General features: G+C 49.0%; 1 protein-coding gene across 3 annotated transcripts in view; it reads right to left on the bottom strand.

Moving 5' to 3' along the window:
• The window catches only part of HMCN1 (hemicentin 1), a 279,869-nt gene that overhangs the window by 47,947 nt on the left and 207,557 nt on the right, over nt 1-24,365 (bottom strand). For all 3 annotated transcript variants that reach the window (XM_076068718.1, XM_076068719.1, XM_032959068.2), the window contains 16 exons: nt 21,816-21,965; nt 20,993-21,137; nt 19,316-19,440; nt 17,104-17,284; nt 16,433-16,530; nt 14,499-14,665; nt 12,812-12,923; nt 11,539-11,738; nt 9,774-9,855; nt 7,890-8,026; nt 6,036-6,177; nt 5,331-5,475; nt 4,393-4,520; nt 2,956-3,112; nt 1,967-2,088; nt 1,098-1,262 (listed from right to left, as the gene is read on the bottom strand). In XM_076068718.1, coding sequence (XP_075924833.1) covers nt 1,098-1,262; nt 1,967-2,088; nt 2,956-3,112; nt 4,393-4,520; nt 5,331-5,475; nt 6,036-6,177; nt 7,890-8,026; nt 9,774-9,855; nt 11,539-11,738; nt 12,812-12,923; nt 14,499-14,665; nt 16,433-16,530; nt 17,104-17,284; nt 19,316-19,440; nt 20,993-21,137; nt 21,816-21,965 — 2,256 coding nt within the window. The remainder of the gene's footprint in view (nt 1-1,097; nt 1,263-1,966; nt 2,089-2,955; nt 3,113-4,392; nt 4,521-5,330; nt 5,476-6,035; nt 6,178-7,889; nt 8,027-9,773; nt 9,856-11,538; nt 11,739-12,811; nt 12,924-14,498; nt 14,666-16,432; nt 16,531-17,103; nt 17,285-19,315; nt 19,441-20,992; nt 21,138-21,815; nt 21,966-24,365) is intronic.

The raw sequence follows: 24,365 nt of genomic DNA, 5'->3' as shown, positions 1-24,365 counted from the left end.
ACACATCTTCCATGAACTTTAGATGACCCGCGGTGTAATGACTGCGGCCACCCGAACCACACAATGGACCCTATCGCCTACAACTGCATCAATCCACGTCCGCCGGTCGCACTACTTCCTGGCGCTATCATCATATGGCTCACACACGTGTAGTTTAGACCGACTTGCCATACGCTGGAAGAAGATGGGTGGTAATGATGGGTAGCTTTACCGTGATATACTACAAGGACTGGAGTTGAGAGACACCGAGTATTTACTGCTGATTATTTGTGTGATGTTGATGCGTTGGCAGTGGTGCACAAGCACGATGAACAAAACTAAATCCCAGCATATTTGTCAATATGATTGTGTGTGGCCTTAAAAGAATAAAATATAAAATAGGTGACGTTTCGGGCAATGGTCCTTCATAGCGAAAATGGAGAGGCCAGAGTGACGGCGTTAATAATGCATTGATAGGTAGATTGTGCCTTGTGCTCACAAAGACAAATCTACCCACAATGCAATGTGCCAGCAACATTTTATCAGTTTACTTTTAATACAATTTAGTTCATTTAACAGCGACAGAAGAGTGAATGTTATTAAATAGATACTTACAGTGTAACTATTTACATCCGCATAAAAAAAAACTGGGAACTAAAAACACATTTTTAAAAATGTACTTCTCATCCGGCCCCATGGTGTAAAGTGCAGTCTACAAACATCATTAACTTTATTTATCTGGCATCTATATTTTTGCGTGCAATGAAAAAGGGTCATTGCCCAAAACATGATGTGTTATATATTCAGATATTTTATCTGAAGGCCACAGTGTGCTATTGACGAACGTGTTGAGTTGTGTTATATACTGCTGGGCTTGCTTGGTTGCATCTGCCAGTCATCTCAGTCACTCAACCCATGACACCGGGGGGTTGTCTCGTGACCTCCTGCCAGCAGGCCTTCGGCACTTGACGCGGCCTCAAAGTGCACCTGGCCTGGCACAGGCGCCGTGGTGACGTCGCCGCCGTTTAGTGGCTAATGGCGGTTGTCGTCGTGAGTCGTTGTCGTCGTCGTTGCTGTTAAGTTGTGCGTGCGGCTGTCCCTGACGCCGGCTCACCCACCGGTCGGCAGGACGCTGTAGCCCTCCCCGCGCAGCGGCAGCCGCACGCCGTCCTTGCTCCAGTGCAGCGTGGGCTCGGGGACGCCGGACGCGTGGCACGTGAGCAGCGCCGGCGACAGCTTGGTCACCACGAGCTCGGCGGCCTCGTCCGCGATGGAGGGCGGCACTGGGTGGCACACGGTGGGGTGTTGGGGGGGGGGGGTGGCGTAAACGCGACTGCGCGTGGGCACGACGGGGCGACCGGCTCGCAAGTGCGCCAACTCAAGACTGGTGCGACGGTCGTGAAGTTCGAATCTCAGTCCAGATGTCGTCGTCTATGTTGGAGGTCAATCTCAGTTCAATATCATCACCGTTTATCATTCATCATGGCCATGATCATCATTATAACCACTGTCATCTTTGTCATCATCGTCATCATCAGCATTTATTCATCTATTATTGTCGTGCTCGTGTAAACGGGCCGTAGCGCAACGTGCGCATCGTGCCGCTTGCCTCTGGGATAAAAAACAATAATTTCGGCACAGACTCACTCAGCAGTAAAGCTCTCCGAGACGCCGACCTTGACTCAACTCGATTCCCCGGCAATTAAATCAACGATAAATTAACATCTGCTGGGGTTTGCAGGCATAGCGCACTCTGAAAAAAAGTAAGAATAGGCTTGATCCTTTCTGGCAATAAAACAGGTGTTAGGATGTCCAAACACCAAACAGACACTTTTTGAGAGGCATCTAGTGATGGGTATTTATTTGGCGGTTGAACATCTTAGCGCCCTGTTTAATTGCCAGATTGGGCAAAGCCTCTTCTTCTTTTTTTTTCATCGTCTTGTTACTGGACAACAAAAAAGCAGAAGGTCCCGGAGATATGGCTCACCCTGCACCGTCAGGTCCATCTCCCTCTCGTCGGCTCCGGCCTCGTTCTGAGCCGAGCAGCGGTAGCGGCCCGTGTCCTCCACGGACGGCGAGATGATCACCAGCGAGCCCGACGACAGCACCCTGTGCTCCCCGCGGACGCGCCACGTTCAACGGCATTTAAGCACAGCGGGGTTGCTGTGGGCTTGCTCGGGACGGTTCGCCTACAATGCTTCACGTTCGTAATTAGTTGCCAATTTTTTCCTTTTTTTTACAATATTGGGTATTATTGTCGAATGCCAAGATTCCGTAATATGCCTCAGTTTGGCACCAACGTGTGTTGTGTGGAAATAACACAGTTGGAAGGATCTGAGTTTAAATCCTGGTCAGGGGTGGCTCAGTCCATCATCATCATCATCACTGCTTTATGTGTTTAGTTTATACTCTTTGGTTCTATTCAGTAAAGTCACGTAGGTAAAAAATAAAACAACAAAAATCACGACGTTTCGACCACAGCACAAGCGGCCGTCATGAAGGCCGCTTGTGTTGTGCTTGTGTTGTGGCCGAAACGTCGTGATTTTTGTTGTTTTATTTTTTACCTACGTGACTTTACCGAATAGAACCAAAGAGTATGGATCCTTGCAGTCATGAAAGCTTCAAATATAGAATTGTGTTTAGTTTGTTGTCCTTCCACGCACCTTCAATTAGCTCGGTTGGCTAAGTACGGTGTGAAAGAAGTTCAACGTACATGCATACATCATCTCTCCAGTTCCAATAAGACGACAACTACTTTGTTGGGAATTCAACAGAGATTCACCGACAAGTCCCTGCCATATTCATTCAGACTTTTAACCACTGGCTCAACACTCCCAAGAGGAGATGAACACTGTCCACGCTTCAACATTTGACTCTGACCCATTAAAGGATGTTTGTGGTGAGCTATTGGATTTCCCATCCGTCACCGCTCATTGTCGAGAATGCAGCCCCCCCTTTAAGGTTCGGCGCCCTCACCTGTACATGTTCTGGTTGGAGTCCGTGTTGAGGGGCCGCCCGTTCTTGAGCCACGTGACCTCGGGCTTGGGGATGCCCGAGGCCTCGCACGCGAGCGTCGTCTGCACGTTCACCACCACCGTGACGTTGGTGGGGCCGGCCGCGATGGACGGCCGCACTGCAGGACAAAGGCAATGAGAAATTCACACCGGCGGAGCGTATGCACGGAGGCAAGGCCCCGGCTTCCCTGGTCGTGTGGCCCAGCAAGCGTGGTGGTATCGGTTCCCGAGGGCCGACGATGAGACAGAGCGAGAGGGTGATAATCGTCACGGGATCGTCCAGCGACCATTCCACCACTGGTTGTGAGAAATGTTCTTCAACTTACAGGTGAGCTGAAAGAATAATAATTGGCACGCATTCAATGCTTGTACGCAGCCTGACAATATTATTGGTTGGCTATGTCGGGTAATGGACGTCTACAACGAAAATTTGGCAAGTTAATTTACATACCCTCGGAATCGTGATATTGGCTGGAAAATCCATTGTGTTACGGAAATATTATCATCATATCAAACAATAAGATGGTTCAGTGAGGACTTGGAGAAACAATTAGATGGCTTGGTAGGTGATGGTGAGTGATGTGGTGAAGGTGAGAGCTAATGGGTCTTGAGAAAGAGTAGAATGAGCTCATGAATTGGAAAAGAGCTGGTGGAAAAATGTTATTTTAGAAAGATGATGATGATTATTGATACATACTTGGTACATCAAGGTAATTATGGGCAGATTTGAAGTTCAAGTTTATTTCTTTACCCAGTTGAGAACTCAAGAGACTAGGATAGGTCTCATTTTCAAAAATGAAGCAAGCAGAAATTAGAGCGAAAACAACTGTGCCCACATGAGAAGTATTGCACAAACATAAATCAATGTTGAATAATACATTTCTTGTAAAGTAAGTCGGCTCATCAGATTATTGTTATTACCGATCATCGTGGAATTTCAGTTAAGTTACAAATACAGTTAAGAGTAGATGATCCAAGCAATAAGTGAACTTCACAGGAACAGTAACCAGGGTAGTAGCCACGGTTTGCGTTGGCGACACGGCAAGGAGACTAAACTAAACAACTTTTTATTTTACCAGATAAGGCCCACTGAGCTATAGAGAGCTCTTTTTCAGAAGCGACCTGGCCACAAATGATTGCTCAACGAAGTGGCTTTTCACGTGAAAATGTATAGCAGCCAAAAATTCTAACCACACGTTGATTCTAAATGTGGAGGGAAAAACCGGAGGACCAGAAGAAAAATCCACGCGACCACGGGAAGAGAGACACGCAAACTCCAAACATACAGGCGTCAAGGTCGGGATCGAACCCACAACCTCCTGCATACCAGGCGAGGTAGTTAACATCTCACAGCCACCGCGATGGCGAGGGCGCAGAAGGGCCCGGTGGTAGCACTCACAGTGAACCTGCAGGTCCACGCGCCGCCTCTCGGAGCCAGCCGGGCTGGTGGCGAGGCACAGGTAGCGTCCCGTGTCCGAGACCTTGCTCGCCAGGACGCGCAGGGAGCCATCCTCCAGGAACACGTACCTACACACACGCGCGCGGCGGTGGCGGCGGTGGTGGCGGTGGCGGTGGCATCGACGCGGGCAGAGCTAGGGCTCGGATACCGTCAGGCCACGGGAGAGATGTCGGCGAGCGGCCACAAACCGGCCAAGAAGCGCCGCCGTGGAGAGCGACTCACTGGCAATGGGAAGGGAGGCCTGGAGCCCTCGATCGCAGTCGGGGGTCGACTCAGTCCATTTTTATTTAACCCGGATCGATACAAGGCAACGCGGAACAATATTTTATGGGAAGTGAAGAGAGGGCGCGATCTTTCTACGGATATTTCAAGCCGTCCTACATGGACGCTCGTCCTCTGTTGTGACTATAAAAAAACGGGATCAATAAAAATAAAATATATTTTAAAAAAAGTTGTGGTCGTGGAGTGGCACCGGTGACGTCATGGAAATGTGGAATTACGCCCCGGCTCATAGCCACTAGTGGAGCTGAGTGTAGCTCCATTGGTCATGTGAGAAGATGCATTGACTTTTAACGCACCCAGTTATATGCGTATGTAATTGACGTGGTGCCCAGCGGAGGTCAATGAAGTCGGCATGTCAGCCCTAACGGCTCTCACGAGCCGAACGCACACCGGATTGGTGGGGGGCGTAGGGTAGTTCACCCCGATTGGCGGAGAGCTTTGAAGGGTGTGCTATCCACTTTTTCTTTCTCAGCAACTAACTAACAAAGTGGTCTAAGGCGATCGCGCTCGATGGTATCATACCAATACCTAAATAACAACAATGTTGGTCGAACGTTGGCCCAACGTTGGCGTGTGTAGGTTTACTGGGCGCTCACCTGGAGTTGCCCGGGGACAGCACGGCTCCGTCCTTCCTCCAGGTGACGCGCGGCGCCGGCGTTCCGCTCGCGACGCACTCGAGCAGCGCGTCGCTCTCCGCCAGCACCGTCACCGCGCCCGGCCCCTCCCGGATGCTCGGCACCACTGCGAGCGGCACACGAGGCAACGCACAAAGACAAAGATCCCCCTTAACAGACTGTTGGGTCGAGTGCCAGCACCATGCCGGGCTGCCTTTCTCTCCCTAGTTGCGATGTTTACACACCGTGCTAATTACTCAACTGAGGCTGAGTCGGCCTAGGGGACGCCCAGAACCGGTTTAGAGGATCGTCACTGGTGTTGGCCCTGAGCGGGGAATGGAACTTGGGTCGTCGGGTTCATAGCGCAGCGAGCTAACCGTTGCACTACCGCTGCCGATATTCGTCGTTGCACCTTCACAGGAACGCATTCCCCGACGTAAAGCGGGGTATTACTTTATAACAGAGTGGGGCGACAGCTTGTTTGGACAAGGCGAAGAGAGAGAGTGGGGACTGCAGGCCATTCATCATCCATCCGGACATGGCCGTAGCAGTGACATGGTGCCAAAGTCGGCGATGACCTGGCGACAACGATAATCCCGTGACAGTCCGGAATATTTGTTTACGCTGGAGGAATCCGATGAGCTATAAAGCTCTTTTTTCCCGCAGATGTCCAGCACCGAGCCCCACCGTGCACGGCCACGTTGAACTGGCGCTGGGTGTTGCCGGCGACGTTGCTCGCCACGCAGGTGTAGCGCGCCGCGTCGCCCGGCTCCGCGTTGTTGATCTGCAGGTAGCGGCTGGCGGAGAGCAGTCGCAGGCGCGCCGAGCCCTGCGGGGAGAAAAACAAAAACACACGAACGGAGCGCGCCATTCAACCTACGGGGTGGGGGGGGGAGTCGGGGACAGGGAGTATCGGAATGTTCCACTCGTCGACTGGGGTGTAAGCTGGACTTCCTGGTGCATGCCCTGCAATAAAGGGGAGTGGGGGGGGTCAACGCGGAGTAGTGTGGCACGTTCCATTTCACATCGGGGGTGTGTAATGTGGAACATTCTTGCGGCATGTATGTTGAACGTCTTTCGCACCGTACACATTGGAGGTGTGGGGAAGGACAACAAACTACACACAAAGAGCAGTTATAAACAAATGAGTTTTAAATCGAGATTTAAAAGTGCATAGCTCCAGTGGCTTCCTAATATCGAAAGGAAGAACGTACCAGACGGCCGCAAAAGCGTATCTGAAAGCACGCGATGCGGTAACTTCTTTGTTCGATGGCTAGCCAAAATCCGTTGCGAGGATGACGGGAGTATGCGTGATGGTTTATGCTCGTTGACAAGATCGGCACGGTACGGTGGTTCATTTGTGGCAAGCACTTTGTGTGTACCGAGTGCGACCTCATATAACGTATTCGTTCGGCAACTGGAAGCCAATGCAGCTCGGTGAACGCCGGACGGCCACGGTCGGTATTCACCCAAATGTGGTGGGAACCTGGCATTGTGGAATATTCCATTAAGGCTCATTGGGTGTAATGGAGAGTATCGGCATGCTCCATTCAACCCTGCGGGGGCGGGGGGGGGATGTAAGGTTTAGCTGTGATATTTTAAAAAATTCAACCTCAATTTGCACTTGCGGCACATTCTAGTCAAGCAAAGGGGGTGTAGTCTGTTGTTTCATAAATTTCACGTCTAGTTTTTGAAATTCTCCCTTTAACAACAAAGGTAGAACCTATAGTTGTGACATTCCAATCATCCTAGTGGTAAAACCTTCATTACCAAGATATTTTATTCAATCACGGTGGACTTAATCTGAAGTATCAGCACAACATATTACATTTTGTTACTGAGATGTTAGCCACGGTAATTGTAAATTATATTTTGGCCACAGGGATGTTACCTGTAGATGTCGAATATTCTATTCATTCTGAATTAGTGGTATATTCCATTTCATCATCTTGAGGGTGTAACCTGCAGTAATGGCATGTTCCATCCAAACACAGAGTTTTCCAACCAATGTGATTTGGGCAACGGTGCCATTATTAGCGATTTCCCACCAAAGTCGAAATTATTTATGCTGATAGCAGGCCCCCCCCTTTGAAGATGATCTATCATTAATAATTAACCTACAGATTAAAGTTGTGTTACTATTTGGGACTTAACCTGATTGAAAACCGGCCAAAATTGATCAAAGCATTTCCCAAACCTCAGAGCCTCGACCCAGAGCAATGCAAACACGCAAACGCATTGCGCCCGCATGGCTTCCCCTTGCGGCTTCCATCCCGCTACTGTAGACTTCTGAGGACAAGCGCATGTCGTAAGACGTTACACAACGTATCCATGGTCCATGGCCAGGGGAGGAGAACCGGAGGGCACCGGTGGGCGCTGCGTGTAGAGAAGTTCACGACCTAGGACCAAGAACGACGAGATTCTAGAATCGATCCGCTACTCGCGACTGAACGAGCCGGGCGGACCGAACGGCTGCCCCTCTCGTTTTAGTAAACCCTCCTGTACGTCCTCGCGCGCACTCCTGCGCTGGCGCCGCGGTACCTGCAGGGGATTGCCGTCCTTGAGCCAGCTGAGCGTGGGGGGCGGTACGGCGTCCGACTTGCACTCGAGGGTCAGCTGCCCGTTGAGCAGCACCGTGAGGTCCTGGGGGCCGCCGGCGCCGGCGATGTTCGGTGGAACTGTACGAGCAGGTAGAGGGGAAAGAGGAGGAAGAGGCGGAGGAGGAAGAGGGGAGAGGAGGTGGAGAAGAGAGAAGGTAGGAGGGCATGAATTCTCTTTGGGTGTGGCACAGTAGACGGGAGATGCTCACTCTACGTGTGCCACCCCTTGCTACTCAAGGGGTGACACACGTGCCATATTTTCAAGATGCTTGAAAGTATGGCAAGAGCATCCAACATGTTAAAATTCTGGTTGGGGATCAACTTGGCCCATCATCCTTCTGGGGGTGGATACAAATAGTTCCAGTTTGTGAGAAGTCAACTGTGGAACTTTCAACCCTGACTCAAGGCCCGCCACTCGGGGGGGGGGGGGGGGAATCACCCCATGCTCATTTCAGCAAAGGGATGGCTTTGGAATGAACATTAAATATATCTATGGGTATGCATGGCAGTCTGCTTTACTGAGACAATTCTATTCCTTTTACTGATGAAACAGCCTTGATGGAACTTGGTGAGGAGACATTGAGATTCGTGATGATGCCTTTTGGATTAACACATTTTCACAAAGGAAAGTTTAAAATTGTTATTTTTCAAGTAATTTCCAAATTACATATGTAAAGTACATATATATCCAAACCTACAACAAGCGCATACTGGGTTATTCAGCGTCCACCTTTAAGGAGACAGCAGCACATTTTGTGACCTCATGCAGACACAGCTGGGTGATAGTAGGAAAGGAACTCTATTCAACGAGGCTCAGGGCTGAGTGAATGAGTACCAGTTGGATTAGCGAGTACCTATTAAGGCAGACGAGGCTCACCAGGGGGTACTGTGGCCAGTACCACGACCGGCGACCTTTGTCTCCCCATGTCTAATGTTCAAACATCTTACCGGGGTACTCGCTTAAGTCTTAGTCAACCTAAGGAAGGCCGAAGCCTGGTTTAGACACTGCTTTCCACTTGTTAGCTACGATTCGGAATTGAATCCAGGTCAAACTAGGTTGGCAGATGCACTAATAAGAATACATTTTACCCTTTCTGGAAATAAAACAGGTGTTCAGATGTTCAAACAACAAATATATCAATTTTGGAAGGCATCAAGTCTGCATTAACCACACATACTTGTGGTGAACATGAAAACAGACATGCTCTGATAATTAATATGCATTGTCTTTAAAACTGATTGGCTGTCTCATCAGTGGTAGAGCAGAAAATGCCGAAAGGCGAACAGTACGAAGATATTCTTTAGTTCTTTCGGTAAAGTCACGTAGATAGGTTCAAAGAAAATAACAAAAACCTACGACGTTCTAGACTCCTGAAGACGACCGCTTGTGTTGCGATCGAAACGTCGTAGTTTTTTGTTATTTTTCTTTGAAGCAATCTACGTGACTTTACCGAAAGACCCAAAGAATATAAATTCCTGCAGTCACGAAAGCTTTAAGACAAGGTTTAGTACAAAGGTAATGCAAGTATCCGAACACTTATAGCTCAGGTCGAGAGGTTATATCTATGGGACCTTTTGCAGAATCCAAGATGATGAAATAATAAGAAGAGATTTTACCCTTTCTGACAATAAAATAGGTGCGAAGATGTTCAAACATCAAATCGTGTATACTGGCAAAAAGATGCAGTATTGCCGCCACTTTCTGTACAATGGTAACCACGCAAATTCCCGTGTGCACAAAAACAAAAGACACACGGGGAAATGTTAAACAACCGATTAAACGCAAATGTGGCCAAATAAATGCGTGTATGAGTGAGATACTAACCGTGCACCCTGACCAGGTACTCTCGGTCATCGTCCCCTGCCGCGCTGGACGCCAGGCAGGTGTACCTGCCCGTGTCCTCAACCTGCACAAGCCCCCAGTCACACACGCGTGCACACGCCCCATGTTACCGCACTGTGTGGTGTACAGCAGCGGTGGCCAACTGGCATCTCAAGGGCCGCATGCGGCTCTTTAATCCACCACATGCGGTTCTATCGGGGCATAACGTAAAACGTACTATTGCAGTAGCAAAGAATAATTAATGTCTACCATGCTGTGCCGAAAACTTTCAATAAAAGTTCTACTTATATAGACACTTGGCTCTTTGTAGAACTAATGGGGATTTTTTTGGCTCTGGGTCTGTTACAGAATGGCCACCCTTGGTGTACAGTCATCACGAGCGAGGCAGGAGGTGGTGGCTGTGCACGTGGCCTGTAATTCAGTGCTGTGGAGGGAGCGAGGGTTGGTTGTGAAACTCCCTTCCCGTGGCCATCATACCCTGGCCCGCCAGGAGAAGGCAGTACAGCAAGTGGACTAATCGCCATCTGCTTCCATCTGTATGGGGTTTTATAATAATTAACATTTATTTGTAAGGCGCCTTCCACAAATGTCTCAAGGCGCCTTAGATATCCTCCTGAAAAAAGTCATATGACTCAGTCTAGCTCTTCTGCATAAATAATTAAACTATTATTCATTATCATCAGTCTCATTATCAGATGAAAAAAATTATCTAATTGTGGATGCACTCTCCATATTCTCACGACAACAGTCGCCATTTCTTACTCAGTGATGATGTCACCAGGGTAAGTGAACTTTGAGGTCACGTGAAGTGTAGGGGCTCGCTGACAGGAGGCCACGGGACAGATCCAGGTGTTATAGGTTAACTGCCTGAGATGACTGACAGATGCACCACCTGTGCTCCTCACCCTTTCTATATATAAAAAAGACAAAGATTCCCTGCATAGCCTTAACAGCACGTAGGGACAAATGCTGTTACCAAGCACCTATGAAGGCCAGCACGGGGTGGGTGGCCAGCACCACGCCCGGTCGCCTTTGTCTTCCTTGTGGAAATGTTTACACACCGCACTAGGTACTCAGTTGACCTAGGGGAGGCCCAGGACCGGTCAGATAATCGTCACTGGTTCCGACCGTGAGCGGGAATCAAACTCGAGTCGCTTGGTTTGTAGCGGAGCGTGCTAACAGGTGTACTGCCGATCTAAACATCTACACACACATATCATCCAGTTGGTTAGCATTGCAGTCAGGGTGTTTGTATCTCAATTGTAAGGATATACGGTAAAATACAAGTAAGGGTTTCCCCCCCCCCCCTATGCCTACGGGGTTGATAAAATGTATTCCACTGTGTGGGATGTCGAGACACAACATGGGATGGGCAGCATTGCTGCAGTTTGGCTGTGTCTGCATCTCAACTGCCACCTTCTCTGCTTGGGTTGCGGCAGCTGTGCGATAAATGTTGCCACTGCCAAAGTCTCCTTCCCTCTAATCGATTTCCTTATCTCCCTTTTCGTGCATATGATTCCATTCTCGCTGTATTTTCCACCGAGTTTTCTTTTGCCGTTTTCCCCCCTCGACTGTTGGCGGCCTGGTCATGGTGCCCGCCTGCTGGCCCCTTGCCGGGCATCACCTCCACGTCCCTGGCCTCCGTTGCTGCTGCCTTCCGGTGTTTTTTCCGTGGGCCCTGGTGAAAGTCGCGCCACCTCCTGCACACTCCGTAGCTATGCCACTGCTCCTACACCGAGCCGCTCACCTGCGCGCTCGCGATGCGCAGCACCTGTCCTCCCCGCAGCACGCGAACGCCGTCGCCCGCGGGCAGGGGCCGCCCGTCCCGCAGCCACGTGAGCTTGGGGGGCGGCACCCCCTGCGCCACGCACTCCAGTTCCAGAGACTTGCCCGCCACCACCGAGTGCTCCCGGGGGCCCTCGCCCTCGCCCAAGATGCGCGGCGGGTCTGCGGCGGAAGGGAATGCGTCGTCGCCGTTAACGACGCGGCTCCGGCTGCACCAGGCGGAAGTCTGCGCTGCGTGGCTGGAAACGTGACGCCCAATCGGGTTAATCTGCTCAAGTTGCATTTGAAGTCGAATTGTAATTTGTTTTGTATACATGTTTTTTTGAAGAAGCTCGAAAGTTTTCCCGGTCTCCCAGTCTCTGTATCTCTGTCGCCTCCACCCCTGTGTACCACTCTGTCTCCTTTCTTCTATATCTGTCCCTTTCTCTGACTATTTCCCTCTGTCCATGTCTCACTGAAATCCCTCTGTCTCTCTGCCTATGTGGCTGTTTCCCTCTGTATCTGTATCTCTCTCTCTGTCTCTCTTTTACCCCACTCTGTCTTTGTCTTTTTGTCTCACCTGTATTTTCCCACTATATCTCTCACCCTTACCACATGCTTGTGGTGGGGGAACACCACAAACCATCCATTTTGGTCACGTGACTACAGCGGTCCAGTGTTCAAAATATTTGGCTTCCCATGTTTATCCTGCTACAATTCAGCTGAATACAAATACCAAAAAAAACTGCTAGAAATTTGGCTGAATTTGAAGTTCATGCAAATATTCAGTGCACCACTATTAGTGCCACAGTGGTAAGGTCAAATCGGTCACCATAATAAAACCAGGCCCTCCTGGAAAAAGGAATCTAAGCCGTGGGTCACGTATCTCACTTCTCAAACGAGCCTGGGGCTTTGGTCATCGCTGTTCGTGGTCCTGAAACCAGTGCCAGGAAAAAAAAATACAGGAAGACACATACACACACTTGCAAGACGTGCCGATTCAACACGTAGGCTTTCGCGACCGATGCTACGATTCATAATAGATGTTTGGGTCAGATCGCGTGAGTAAAATGCCAACGTGCGTCGTACACCGCCCTCTCCATCCGACATTAATTTATTTGGTCGAGTCGGGTGGCAATCTGACCCGAAAATCAATAATGAAACACACTCATGATTTTGGCCTCAAACGCCATAAGATCACACATGGGAAACAGGCGTGCAGGTGTGGGTTGTTGTGATTGGCGGCAATTGCCCACCGAGGACTTTGAGGTTGAAGTGCTTGCTGAGCTCTCCCGCTTGGTTGCTCACGACACACGTGTAGCGGCCCGTGTCCTCCAGCCGGGCCTTGCTGAACGTTATGATCATGCCCTGTGTGGCGGAAGCAAAGACAAAGACCCCCCCTCCGTATTGCCTTAACGGACTATTGGAGCAAGTGCTGTTGTTAGCGAGTAGCACCTATGAAAGCCAGCACAGCACATGAGCGATATTAACATCAATAACGGGGGAGACAATATTAACAGGATGTGGTGCTGGCTCCACTATTCCATCGTATGTCGTGCCGACGTTAATAAGTGTTTGATAACAACATGTTATGTGACATGAAAGGCATCATGGGAGTACCGATCCAATGGCCATTATCGTGCCATTCGCTGTCTAGAATAGCCCTTTGTGTGTATTATTAGTCAAGCGTTTTAGCTGCTAATGTATTGTTTGACAGAACATCCTATCCGACTAAACAAGGGATATTTATGAACACATTCTAACACTTTCTATGAAAGATGATAACCGTGATTCATAATACATTTTCAGTCAGATCACGTATGCAAAATTTTTGTCGTAAACCCTCATCCAGCCGACACAGTCAATTAATAAAGTTGTCACGTGAACATGCCATTTTATTACTGCTTCAGCACAACCGGTGTGTTGGAGATCAACGTCACACAATTTACAATTCGAGTACGATGTCTCGCTGGTGACTTCAAGCAGCAGCAGCATCAGGCGATTGCCAGAATTGTGAAGATTTCCTGTTTCTGGTCCTCAACTAGAGTAATGTGATGTCATCACTGTGCACCTGCAAGTGCAGAGAACCCAGGGGGGTGTGATGGCATCAATGTGGGCCTACAAGGGAGCTGGAAGTGCCAAGAGTATAATGTATTTACATGAATAATGCTATTTTTAGCTTACAATAAAAAATTTTAGATAGAAAAATATAAAGGTATATATATACCTATGTGATGAACACCTTAGTCATAGTTAATAAAGTTGTACTAGATGGTTATATCTATGGGACCTTTTTGGTAGTATCCAAAATGATGAAAAATAAGAATAGGTTTTACCCTTCCTGGAAATAAAACAGGTGTTAAGATATTCTTAGTTTTTTCGGTAAAGTCACGTTGAAGAGAAACAACAAAATAACAAAATATATATAAAACAATAAAAAATTCTCACGACGTTTCGACCATAACTCAAACGGTCATCATCAGGTGATGATGACCGTTTGAGTTATGGTCGAAACGTCGTGAGAATTTTTTATTGTTTTATATATATTTTGTTATTTTTTTTTGTTGTTTCTCTTCAACGTGACTTTACCGAAAAAACTAAGAATATGAATTACTGCAGTCACGAAAGCTTTAAATCAGGTGTTAAGATGTTCAAACACCATCAAGTCTGCATTAACCACACACAGTACTTGTGGCAAAACATGCAAACAAATATGCTCTGACATTATATGGGCATTGTCCTTGACACCGATTGGTCTACAGCAGAGATAGCCTTCTTTATGGCCTAGCCTCACCAGTGTAAGACCAGAGAAAGGTGAACAGCACAAAGACAATGCAAGTATCAGAGCACTTAAAGATTGGGTCGAGCAGCTACATTTAGGGGACCTTTTGATGGTCACGTCAGATTCTAATGTTTACGCGGCGACAGCGGGGCGGACGTCACCTGCGCGGACGGGCGGACGTGCGGGCCGAGCGAGAGCGGCTCGCCGTCCTTGAGCCACGTGACGGCCGGCGGGGGGCTGCCGCTCGCCTCGCACGACACCGACACAGCCGTGCCGCGCACCACCGTCAGCTCCTCCGTGCCGCCCGCGTTGTCCAGGCTCGGCGGCACTGCACGCACGAGGGGGGGGGGGGGGAGCACGGCGCGTGCATGTAGAAAGGGGGGGGGGGGATGGACAGTGCGAGCGTTATTTTTCAAAGGGCGTGACAACCATCCGTCCCTTAGCATCAGAGCATTTATTTATTTATGTTGCGGGGGGAATCCGATGAGCGACAGAGCTCTTTATTCACAGATGTCCAGTAGGGGGCACGGGGTTAGAAAGTTACAACAACAACAATCAATACAAACACAACGTTACAACAACAACAATCAATACAAACACAACGTTACAACAACAACAAGCAATACAAACACAACGTTACAACAACAAGCAATACAAACACAACGTTACAACAACAAGCAATACAAACACAACGTTACAACAACAACAAGCAATACAAACACAACGTTACAACAACAACAAGCAATACAAACACAACGTTACAACAACAACAAGCAATACAAACACAACGTTACAACAACACGCAATACAAACACATGATAGAAATGCAAAGTATAGGAAAGGTAAACAAATCAATATACAAATAAAACTAAACTATATATATTTTATCTTACCAGGTAAAGCTCACTGAGCTATTAGTTTCTTTTTCATAAGTGACCTGGCCACAAATTGATAGCTCAACTAAGTGGCGTATCACGTGGACATCTATAGCACCACTCCCCTCACTCACAAATCATCCCATTTTCGTTACCCATTCCCAACTTCTCCCGCTTTTTCCCATTCAAATCCGCGAGCCAAATTACCCGGCGGTTAGCCGATCCCGGTGTGCAACATGAGTGCCTTGCTCAGCCAATCGGGGATAGCGTGACTCTGTGCTCAGCTGATGACGACAACCCGCACCGACTTTCAGTTCACAGGGCCGGTAAGCTTTGCCGCGTGCGACGGGTCTAAAGTAATGAGGCCATGATCACCTCTCAGCTTCCCTTACATATGCACGGCTTGGGATGGGAGTTCCCTTAGCTGTGTGGCTACAATGTCACGCAATGATGTCCCCATAAACACGAGAGGAGCAGATAGTTTAGATGAATGTCAACATTCGTTTAAAACCCACCTTTGCAGTGCACCCATAATACAGAGCAAACACACAAAAGCGAGCTGGGTTTCTTCGTCTCCTGTGATAAACATTGATTTAAGTATTTGGTTTTAATTAGGATATCAAGTTTTACTAGCTTCACATAATACCGCCTGGGGTACGTGGCTCGGTTATCTAAACTAAACTAAACTAAAGTTTTATGTTTAATACAATCGAATCTTTGGGCATTCAAGTAAATTGTATTTAATGTGCTCTAAGAGTAGTGCGCAGGATAAAGATGGCTCTTTGATATGTACCGTGCACACATTCAGGTGTAATTCACATACCTATATACACCACTGTGTGCAAACAGACAACTTACACACATACATATACTGAGTCTATGTCCAAATAGCCTGGAATGCACTCGACCTTCGCCAGATCTCAACAGCTGAGCAGGGCTGAGGCTGAATAGAATGTGGATGGGTGGTCACCACACAAGAGCAGGCCGTCGTCGGGCCTGGCGGGGCTTACGCGGTGGATCGTATTCGTTTCGTCGTTTTTTTAATACACCAGTTTCAGTTTCATCCAGCGGCTTCGATGTAACAATAACATTGAAGTCGTATCGAATTTGCATGAATCAAAGCCGATCCTCATGTGGACGGCTCGATGCGCGTATCAGAGAGCCGTGATGATCGATCTGAACAAGATGAAATCCGTTGTGTCGCTGCGCCGACTCCGTACCGTGCACCTCCAGGTTGTAGTGCTTGTCTGCCACGCCGGCGCGGTTCGACGCCACGCAGGAGAACGTCCCCGCGTCCGCCACTTGCGCTCGAACGATCCTGCGAGAGGGAACGAGTTCAGGGTCGTGACGATTCCGTGACTGATTGTAGGGTCAGGTCCTGCGAGTCAAATGTGTGCTGTAAAACCCTCCCCCCCTCCCCCAAACCCGAAACGCGTCGATTTAATACCCTTTCAGCGTATCATACCTGGAATTATATCACGTGTGGAATATGTAAGTCATTGTTGAATAAAAGAAACACACGTCATCAGCAAGAGTGTAGTGGTTCATACATACTGCCACTTTCCTGACAATTTGGGGTTAAATTCTTGGCCATGCTCATATGTGGCAAGTGGTGCCTGAACATGGATACGGAAATCTCTCTTTCTTTAACTAGGCTTCAATTGAGTGCCCGGAGCAGTGTGTTAACATCAGCACTGGAGAGGTAAAGACAGCCAGGCCTGGTGTTAATCACACCACTCAATCGCGCGATGACCTTCATCGGTGTTCGACAATTGCACTTCGCACCTGTATTCTTATCAGGCCGAACGGGGTGAACTTGCTGTTTATCATCTTTGGGTTTGTGTGATGCGAGTGAGAAGTGAGGCGGCGGGTAGTGCACGGGACCACGGACCGGAGAGTCTGCCCCCCAGACAGGAGGCGCACGTGGGCGGAGAGCGGCAGGGGAAGTCCGTTTTTCATCCACGTGATCTGGGGCGGCGGAACCCCCACGGCCACGCACTCCATGCTCAGCGAGCCGTCCAGCACCACGGACAGCTCCTCCACCTGCCCCGCGCCTTCAATAGATGGCGGCACTGTGCGCGTGTGTGCGTGCGCGTGTGGGAGCGGTAGTGTAGTGGTTAGCGCGCTGCGCTACGAACCTTGCGACCCGAGTTCGTTTCCTGCTCACGGCCAACACTAGGTCCACTCAGCCTCAAACGAGTACCTGGTATAGTGTGTAAACATCGTCACTGAGGAGACAAAGGGGGCCAAGCGTGGTGTTGGTCACCCACCCCCTCGTGTGCCGTGCCAGCCTTTGTAGGTGCTCGCTAACAGCACCGCTCCCAACAGTCTTTTACAGGCTAGCCGGGGGATCTTTGTCTTTTTTGTGTGCAGGGGGATAGGGAAGCAAGAGGGAAAATTGGTCGGAACTGACTCAGATCAAATTAGTTCATCTGCCAAAGCAAATGGTTGGGTTAACTATTCGAAATTACAGTTTATGGCCAAATTCACAATTCGATGAAATGCGTCATCTTGGCGATTTTGATCATTGTTGGTGATGGGAGACATTGGAATATTTTTGCAGGAAATCTACCAAAATTGGACATTTGTTAAAAGGTGAATCGAATCGAAGCCTATGACAAAATCACCTGGAATGCGCCCGATCTCATCAGATCTCAGAAGCTCAGCAAGAGGCTAAGCAGTGTTAAGCCTTGAGAGAGCTTGGATGGGTGACCACCATGCACACCAGGTTATACCCATCAACCCCTTATCAGTGCCTACCTTATTACAGACCAATTCAGACCTTATTGGTCACCCCATACCCTCATGAATCTCAACGTTCATCCGACAAAGTCCCATCACAAGGGAGAAACACAAACAAATGACCGCACCCATCCTGCGAACTGCCCTTGACCCATAGGTCGGGCTCTCCCACTCTTTCAAATGTCTGCCTGGATGTGGAAGTGTAGTTTGTGCGCATGATCTGTACCGAGAGAGTCTTAATTCCGGATCAGATTTGTCGGCTGCTATGGGGATCGCTACTCTCCAAAGTAAAATAACCTGTACCACGAATTTTTTTTATTTGGCCACGTGTTTCTGTTTTGCCCGTACGAAAACGACTGTACGCCATATGGACCTGAAAGTTCAGTTTCCCTGTACAAGAATACGGGTAAACCGTATGGGTTGACAGGTATGACCAGGTTGTCATAGGCAGTTGGAGGCCAGTGTTACGTGGTGCTCAGTGCAGGGCAGTGCAGCAAAGGCGATTGTTATACTGTACCTCTATGCTCCCACGTCTATGGTCCTCACCTTCACCAAACCATACTTGTAAATGCGGTGAATTATGGCTAAATTACCTCCACTTCCCAAAAGGCATGGGGAGGCCCTCATCCAGCAGTGGTTTGACAAAAAAAACGGCTGTGCATGTACACGATTCATATCCAAATATCCCAAGTTTGAATTTACCTTTGGCCAGAGTTGGTGGCCCTAAATCAGTCATTGTAAATTCCCCTTTCCCATGGCATGGACTATTCAGGGAAATTTTGCACCCCAGGGTCATTTTACTGATTGTGAGCCAAGCTCTTATCTGACCATGGTGGCGAGATGTTAACTACCTCGCCTGGCATACAGGAGGTCGTTGGTTCGATCCCGACCCTGACAGCTGTATATTTGGAATTCGCATGTCTATCTCTTCTCCGGGTCCTCCGGTTTTTCCCTCCACATTTTAGAAACACGCATTTAGAGTATTTGACTGCTGCTATAAATGTCCACGTGATGAGCCACTTCGTTAAGCTATCATTTGTTATAGCCAGGTCGCTTCTGAAAAAGAGCTACACATCACGGTGGGTCTTAAATGGCCTGATGAAGACTGCTTGTGTTGCGATCGAAACGTTGTGGGTTTTTTGCTTTAATTATTGTTATTTGAAATAATAATAATAATAATAATAATAAAAAAAATCATTTTTTATCAGTACATGACTTCACCGAAAGAACCAAGAATAATAAAAATAGTTTAAAGTTTTAGTTTACTCTATGCTTCAAGTCGAGCAGTTACGGACCGGCGCCCGTGAAGAGCGCAACACCTGCGGATCGCACGACCCCCGCGTCCACGGGCGGCAACTCACCGAACACGTTGAGGTTGAAGATCTTGTCCTCCTCCCCGGCCACGTTGGTGGCGACACACGTGTACTTCCCGGCGTCGGATGTCTGCACGGCGCTCAGCGTGAGCACGCTGCTGTCCTTAGAGACCCTGCGGTGGCACCGGGAAAGAGCCAGGTGAACAGAGAGGAGGAGGAGGGAGGGAGGGTGGGGGGAGGAGGAGGGGGGGAAGAGGAGGAGGGAGAAGTAGGATGAGGAGGGGGTAGTGGAGGGAGGCAGGAGGAGGAGGAAGGGGGGGTGGAGGAGGCAGAGGAGGAAGGAGCGCGGTGACACGGAGAGAATGAAGCTGGGAAGGCAGCAGCAAGCAGGAGGAGCTGAGTGGCTGCATCTCTCTTTCTCAACGTCACGGAGCTCATAACAACAATGTCACAACACGGAGCCAGCAACAATGAGATCCTGGGTTCCAATCCAGGTTTCAAATACAGGTAATTAAAACCACGTCCTCCCATGTAGACAGCTTTATGACCTAGGTTTGGTTACATATAATGGTTAAAATAATACTTAAATACACAACATTCGGTTGTTCACTTGTTTTCTAGAAAATTTCAGCTCTGATAGCTAATATGTCACACGTGCATCACAAAAGATTGTGGATTTCCACCACTTGCTAAGGGAGACACTTGAGGTTTCACTTTTTGATGACTGAAATTTGGCAAACTGCTCTTCGCACAACATGACGGAGCACTGGATAATGTTGAGTTCGAGACTCAAATTGAAGTGACTCCAGCATCATTAGTTTTTACTCCGCAAAGACGTGCTTGATTTACCAGGAATCTATTCTAAACCATCTCGTTTTTACTGCCTCATTTGTATAATTTAAAATGTTTCTGTCTTATTAATTCCATTAGCCTAAACGTGACATGAGTGCATAGTATACAAAATTCATGAATAATTAAAATAAGAGTGTCCCAGACTGTATGAGGATCACTGATACGATTTTAAGTTTTGAATTTTTTTCATTTTGAAATCATCTTCGTAATTGTATATTTGTTATTTTTTTGTATTGTTTTTTAATTGGGCACTCTTAAATATACGTAATAATTTGTTGTTTAGTGATCGTAGTATTTCAAGTGCGTGCTCGCCGGTTGTCTGGGTGAAAAGCGGGGCCGTGCCATATTCCCAATGCCGGCCCAGCCTGGCTCAAAAACCCAACGAGCGAATTGGTTCTCACGAGCACAATCCGACTCACTGCTCAATCATTGATTATGAGCGATGAATCAGTGCAGCGCTACCTGCAGAATAACTCTGAACACCTTGAGCGGGGCCACGCTGGCGGGAAGTGGCATCACTTGCTAGGAAGAGACGTCACGTCCAGAGGGAGGGAGGGAGGGAGGGAGGGAGGGAGGGAGGGAGGGAGGGAGGGAGGGAGGGAGGGAGGGAGGGAGGGAGGGAGGGAGGGAGGGAGGGAGGGAGGGAGGGAGGGAGGGAGGGAGGGAGGGAGGGAGGGAGGCGACATGCTGGACCAGCGTTCTTCACTAATTTTCAGAGGGGGGCCACTTTCGCCGATAAGACATCACCAGTGCGAGGGCCGCCACACTGCCTGGCAAGGGGCGGTGTCTTCACATGTTGTGTATCGTCGGGGGCCGCACGTGCAGGGGCCGCACTAAAGGCCACCAGGGGCGCTGCTCCGGACGGGAACTCACGCGACTCCGTCGAGGCGCTTGCCGTCGCGCAGCCAGTGCAGCGCGGGGGGCGGAGTGCCGCTCGCTTTGCACGCCAGCGACACCGTCTCGTTCACCACCGACGCCACCTCGCTCGACAGCTCCGAGCCCTCGATGCTGGGCGGCACTGCTCGCGAGGGGCAGCGGTGGGGGGGGGGGGGAGTGCACGCTTCCAGTTAACTCCCACACGCACCGTGACAATACAGCTTGGGTTCACACGGCGAGCGCCTTCGTGCCACCGCTGCTGAGGACGCCGTACAGGAACAGGGGGGGGGATGTTTATTTTATCGAGAGAGTGCTCCCAGCCTGGCCTTAGCCTGGACTTGGAACAGGGACGGCGATTCAAATGCAATGGGAGAAGAAAATGCTGGCTGTGTGTGCGTCGCACCGTGTATGGTCAGCTGGTAGGTGTGTGTGTGTGAAGGACGCTGCTGAGCAGTTGGAGGGCAGAGGAGCGACGCTCACAACAACGAGCAGAGTGCCGGGTGGCTAAAATACAGCAAGTTGTTACAGTAGGGGACACAGCCGGTGTGTCTGCCAGTCATCTCAGTCAGTCAACCCATGGCACCTGGGTCTGTCCCGTGACCTCCTGTCAGCGAGTCTTCGACACTCCACGTGGCCTCAAAGTGCACCTGGCCTGGCACAGGCACCGTGGTGATCTCACTCCCACTTAGTGGCGAATGGCGGCTGTTGTTGTTGTGCACGCGCGCTGGCTGTACCTGTGTCGCGCCGCGTATGGTGAGCTGGTAGGTATATGTGTGTGTATGTGTGCGTGCTGGTTGCATGTGCTGTATGTGCTTCGCACCGTGTATGGTGAGCTGGTAGGTCTTGCGTGCCTCCCCCTCCACGTTGGAAGCCACGCACGTGTAGCGCCCGGCGTCCGACAGCTGCGAGCGGATGATCTGCAGCTTGCTGCCGCCCGACAAGATGCGCATCTCCAACGACGCCGCGTTCTCTGCACGCGGTGCGCAGAGGTAAGAACACAAACCGCCGTGAGCTGTGGCATCAGCAACAACAACATCATCATCATCATCGCCAATGGCATTATCGTCGTATTGTCATCATCGTCGTCATCATCACAAGCATAATAAGAAACATCATCAGCATTACTCGCATCATCATCATATTTGCGTCATAATCATCATCAAAAGTAGAATCATCAGCATCACCACCATCGTCACAAATGTGATGAATCCATCTGCTGAACTGTAATCTCTGGGCCATTACTGGCCTCCAATGTACTGGATCGTAGATACGCATCTTGTCAACCAAAATATTCGTCCCATGAAATTCCAATGATCATTCTGGTTCATGCAAGACCACATTAATCAATACGTCTGCTTTAATATAAGCTAGCACACAAAGATAAAGATTCCCCCATACAGTGAGGGAAAAAAGTATTTGATCCCCTGCTGATTTAGTACGTTTGCCCACTGACAAAGAAATGATCAGTCTATAATTTAATGGTAGGTTTATTTGAACAGTGAGAGACAGAATAACAACAACAAAATCCAGAAAAACGCATGTCAAAAATGTTATAAATTGATTTGCATTTTAATGAGGGAAATTAAGCATTTGACCCCCTCTCAATCAGAAAGATTTCTGGCACCCAGGTGTCTTTTATACAGGTAATGAGCTGAGATTATGAGCACACTCTTAAAGGGAGTGCTCCTATTCTCAGCTTGTTACCAGTATAAAAGGCACCTGTCCACAGAAGCAATCAATCAAAAAGATTCCAAACTCCCCACCAAGGCCAAGACCAAAGAGCTCTCCAAGGATGTCAGAGACAAGATTGTAGACCTACACAAGGCTGGAATGGGCTACAAGACCATTGCCAAGCAGCTTGGTGAGAAGGTGACAACGGTTGGTGCTATTATTCGCACATGGAAGAAACATAAAATAACTGTCAATCTCCCTTGGCCTGGGGCTCCATGCAAGATCTCACCTCGTGGAGTTGCAATGATCATGAGAACGGTGAGGAATCAGCCCAGAACTACACGGGAGGATCTTGTCAATGATCTCAAGGCAGCTGGGACCATAGTCTCCAAGAAAACAATTGGTAACACACTACGCCGTGAAGGACTAAAATCCTGCAGCGCCCGCAAGGTCCCCCTGCTCAAGAAAGCACATATACATGCCCGTCTGAAGTTTGCCAATGAACATCTGAATGATTCAGAGGACAACTGGGTGAAAGTGTTGTGGTCAGATGAGACCAAAATGAAGCTCTTTGGCATCAACTCAACTCGCCGTGTTTCGAGGAGGAGGAATGCTGCATATGACCCCAAGAACACCATCCCCACCGTCAAACATGGAGGTGGAAACATTATGCTTTGGGGGTGTTTTTCTGCTAAGGGGACAGGACAACTTCACCGAATCAAAGGGACGATGGACGGGGCCATGTACCATCAAATCTTGGGTGAGAACCTCCTTACCTCAGCCAGGGCATTGAAAATGGGTCGTGGATGGGTATTCCAGCATGACAATGACTCAAAACACACAGCTAAGGCAACAAAGGAGTGGCTCAAGAAGAAGCACATTAAGGTCCTGGAGTGGCCTAGCCAGTCTCCAGACCTTAATCCCATGGAAAATCTGTGGAGGGAGCTGAAGGTTCGAGTTGCCAAACGTCAGCCTCGAAACCTTAATGACTTGGAGAATATCTGCAAAGAGGAGTGGGACAAAATCCCTCCTGAGATGTGTGCAAACCTGGTGGCCAACTACAAAAAACGTCTTACCTCTGTGATTGCCAACAAGGGGTTTGCCACCAAGTACTAAGTCATGTTTTGCAGAGGGGTCAAATACTTATTTCCCTCATTAAAATGCAAATCAATTGATAACATTTTTGACATGCGTTTTTCTGGATTTTTTTGTTGTTATTCTGTCTCTCACTGTTCAAATGAACCTACCATTAAAATTATAGACTGATCATTTCTTTGTCAGTGGGCAAACGTACAAAAGAGCAGGGGATCAAATACTTTTTCCCTCACTGTATATCCTTAGCAGACTGTCGGGGCAAGTGATGTTAACGAGCACCTATGAAGGCCGGCACTGTATACGAAGGGGGGGTGGCCAGGAACATGCACGGCCGCCTTTGTTTCCCCAGCGGCGATGTTCACACACCACACCAGGTACTCATTTGAGGCTGAGTCGACCTAGGGGATGCCCAGAACCGGTTGAGATATTTGTCACTGATGTTGGCCGTGAGTCTGGAATCAAACTCAGATCGCCGGGTTCGTAGTGCAGCACGCTAACCGCTGCACTGGCGCTCCCCGCACACAGACAGGCATACATTCTACAAACACATTGATGCTGTACTCACACACCATGGATCTCCCTTGTAAAATAGCCGGGCAACTGG

This window comes from Petromyzon marinus, chromosome 22 (genome assembly GCF_048934315.1).
Source record: "Petromyzon marinus isolate PM22_M1 ecotype Great Lakes invasive population chromosome 22, UKy_Petmar_22M1.pri1.0, whole genome shotgun sequence".
Taxonomy (NCBI): Eukaryota; Metazoa; Chordata; class Hyperoartia; order Petromyzontiformes; family Petromyzontidae; genus Petromyzon; species Petromyzon marinus.
This window is presented reverse-complemented; position numbering and strand designations above follow the sequence as displayed.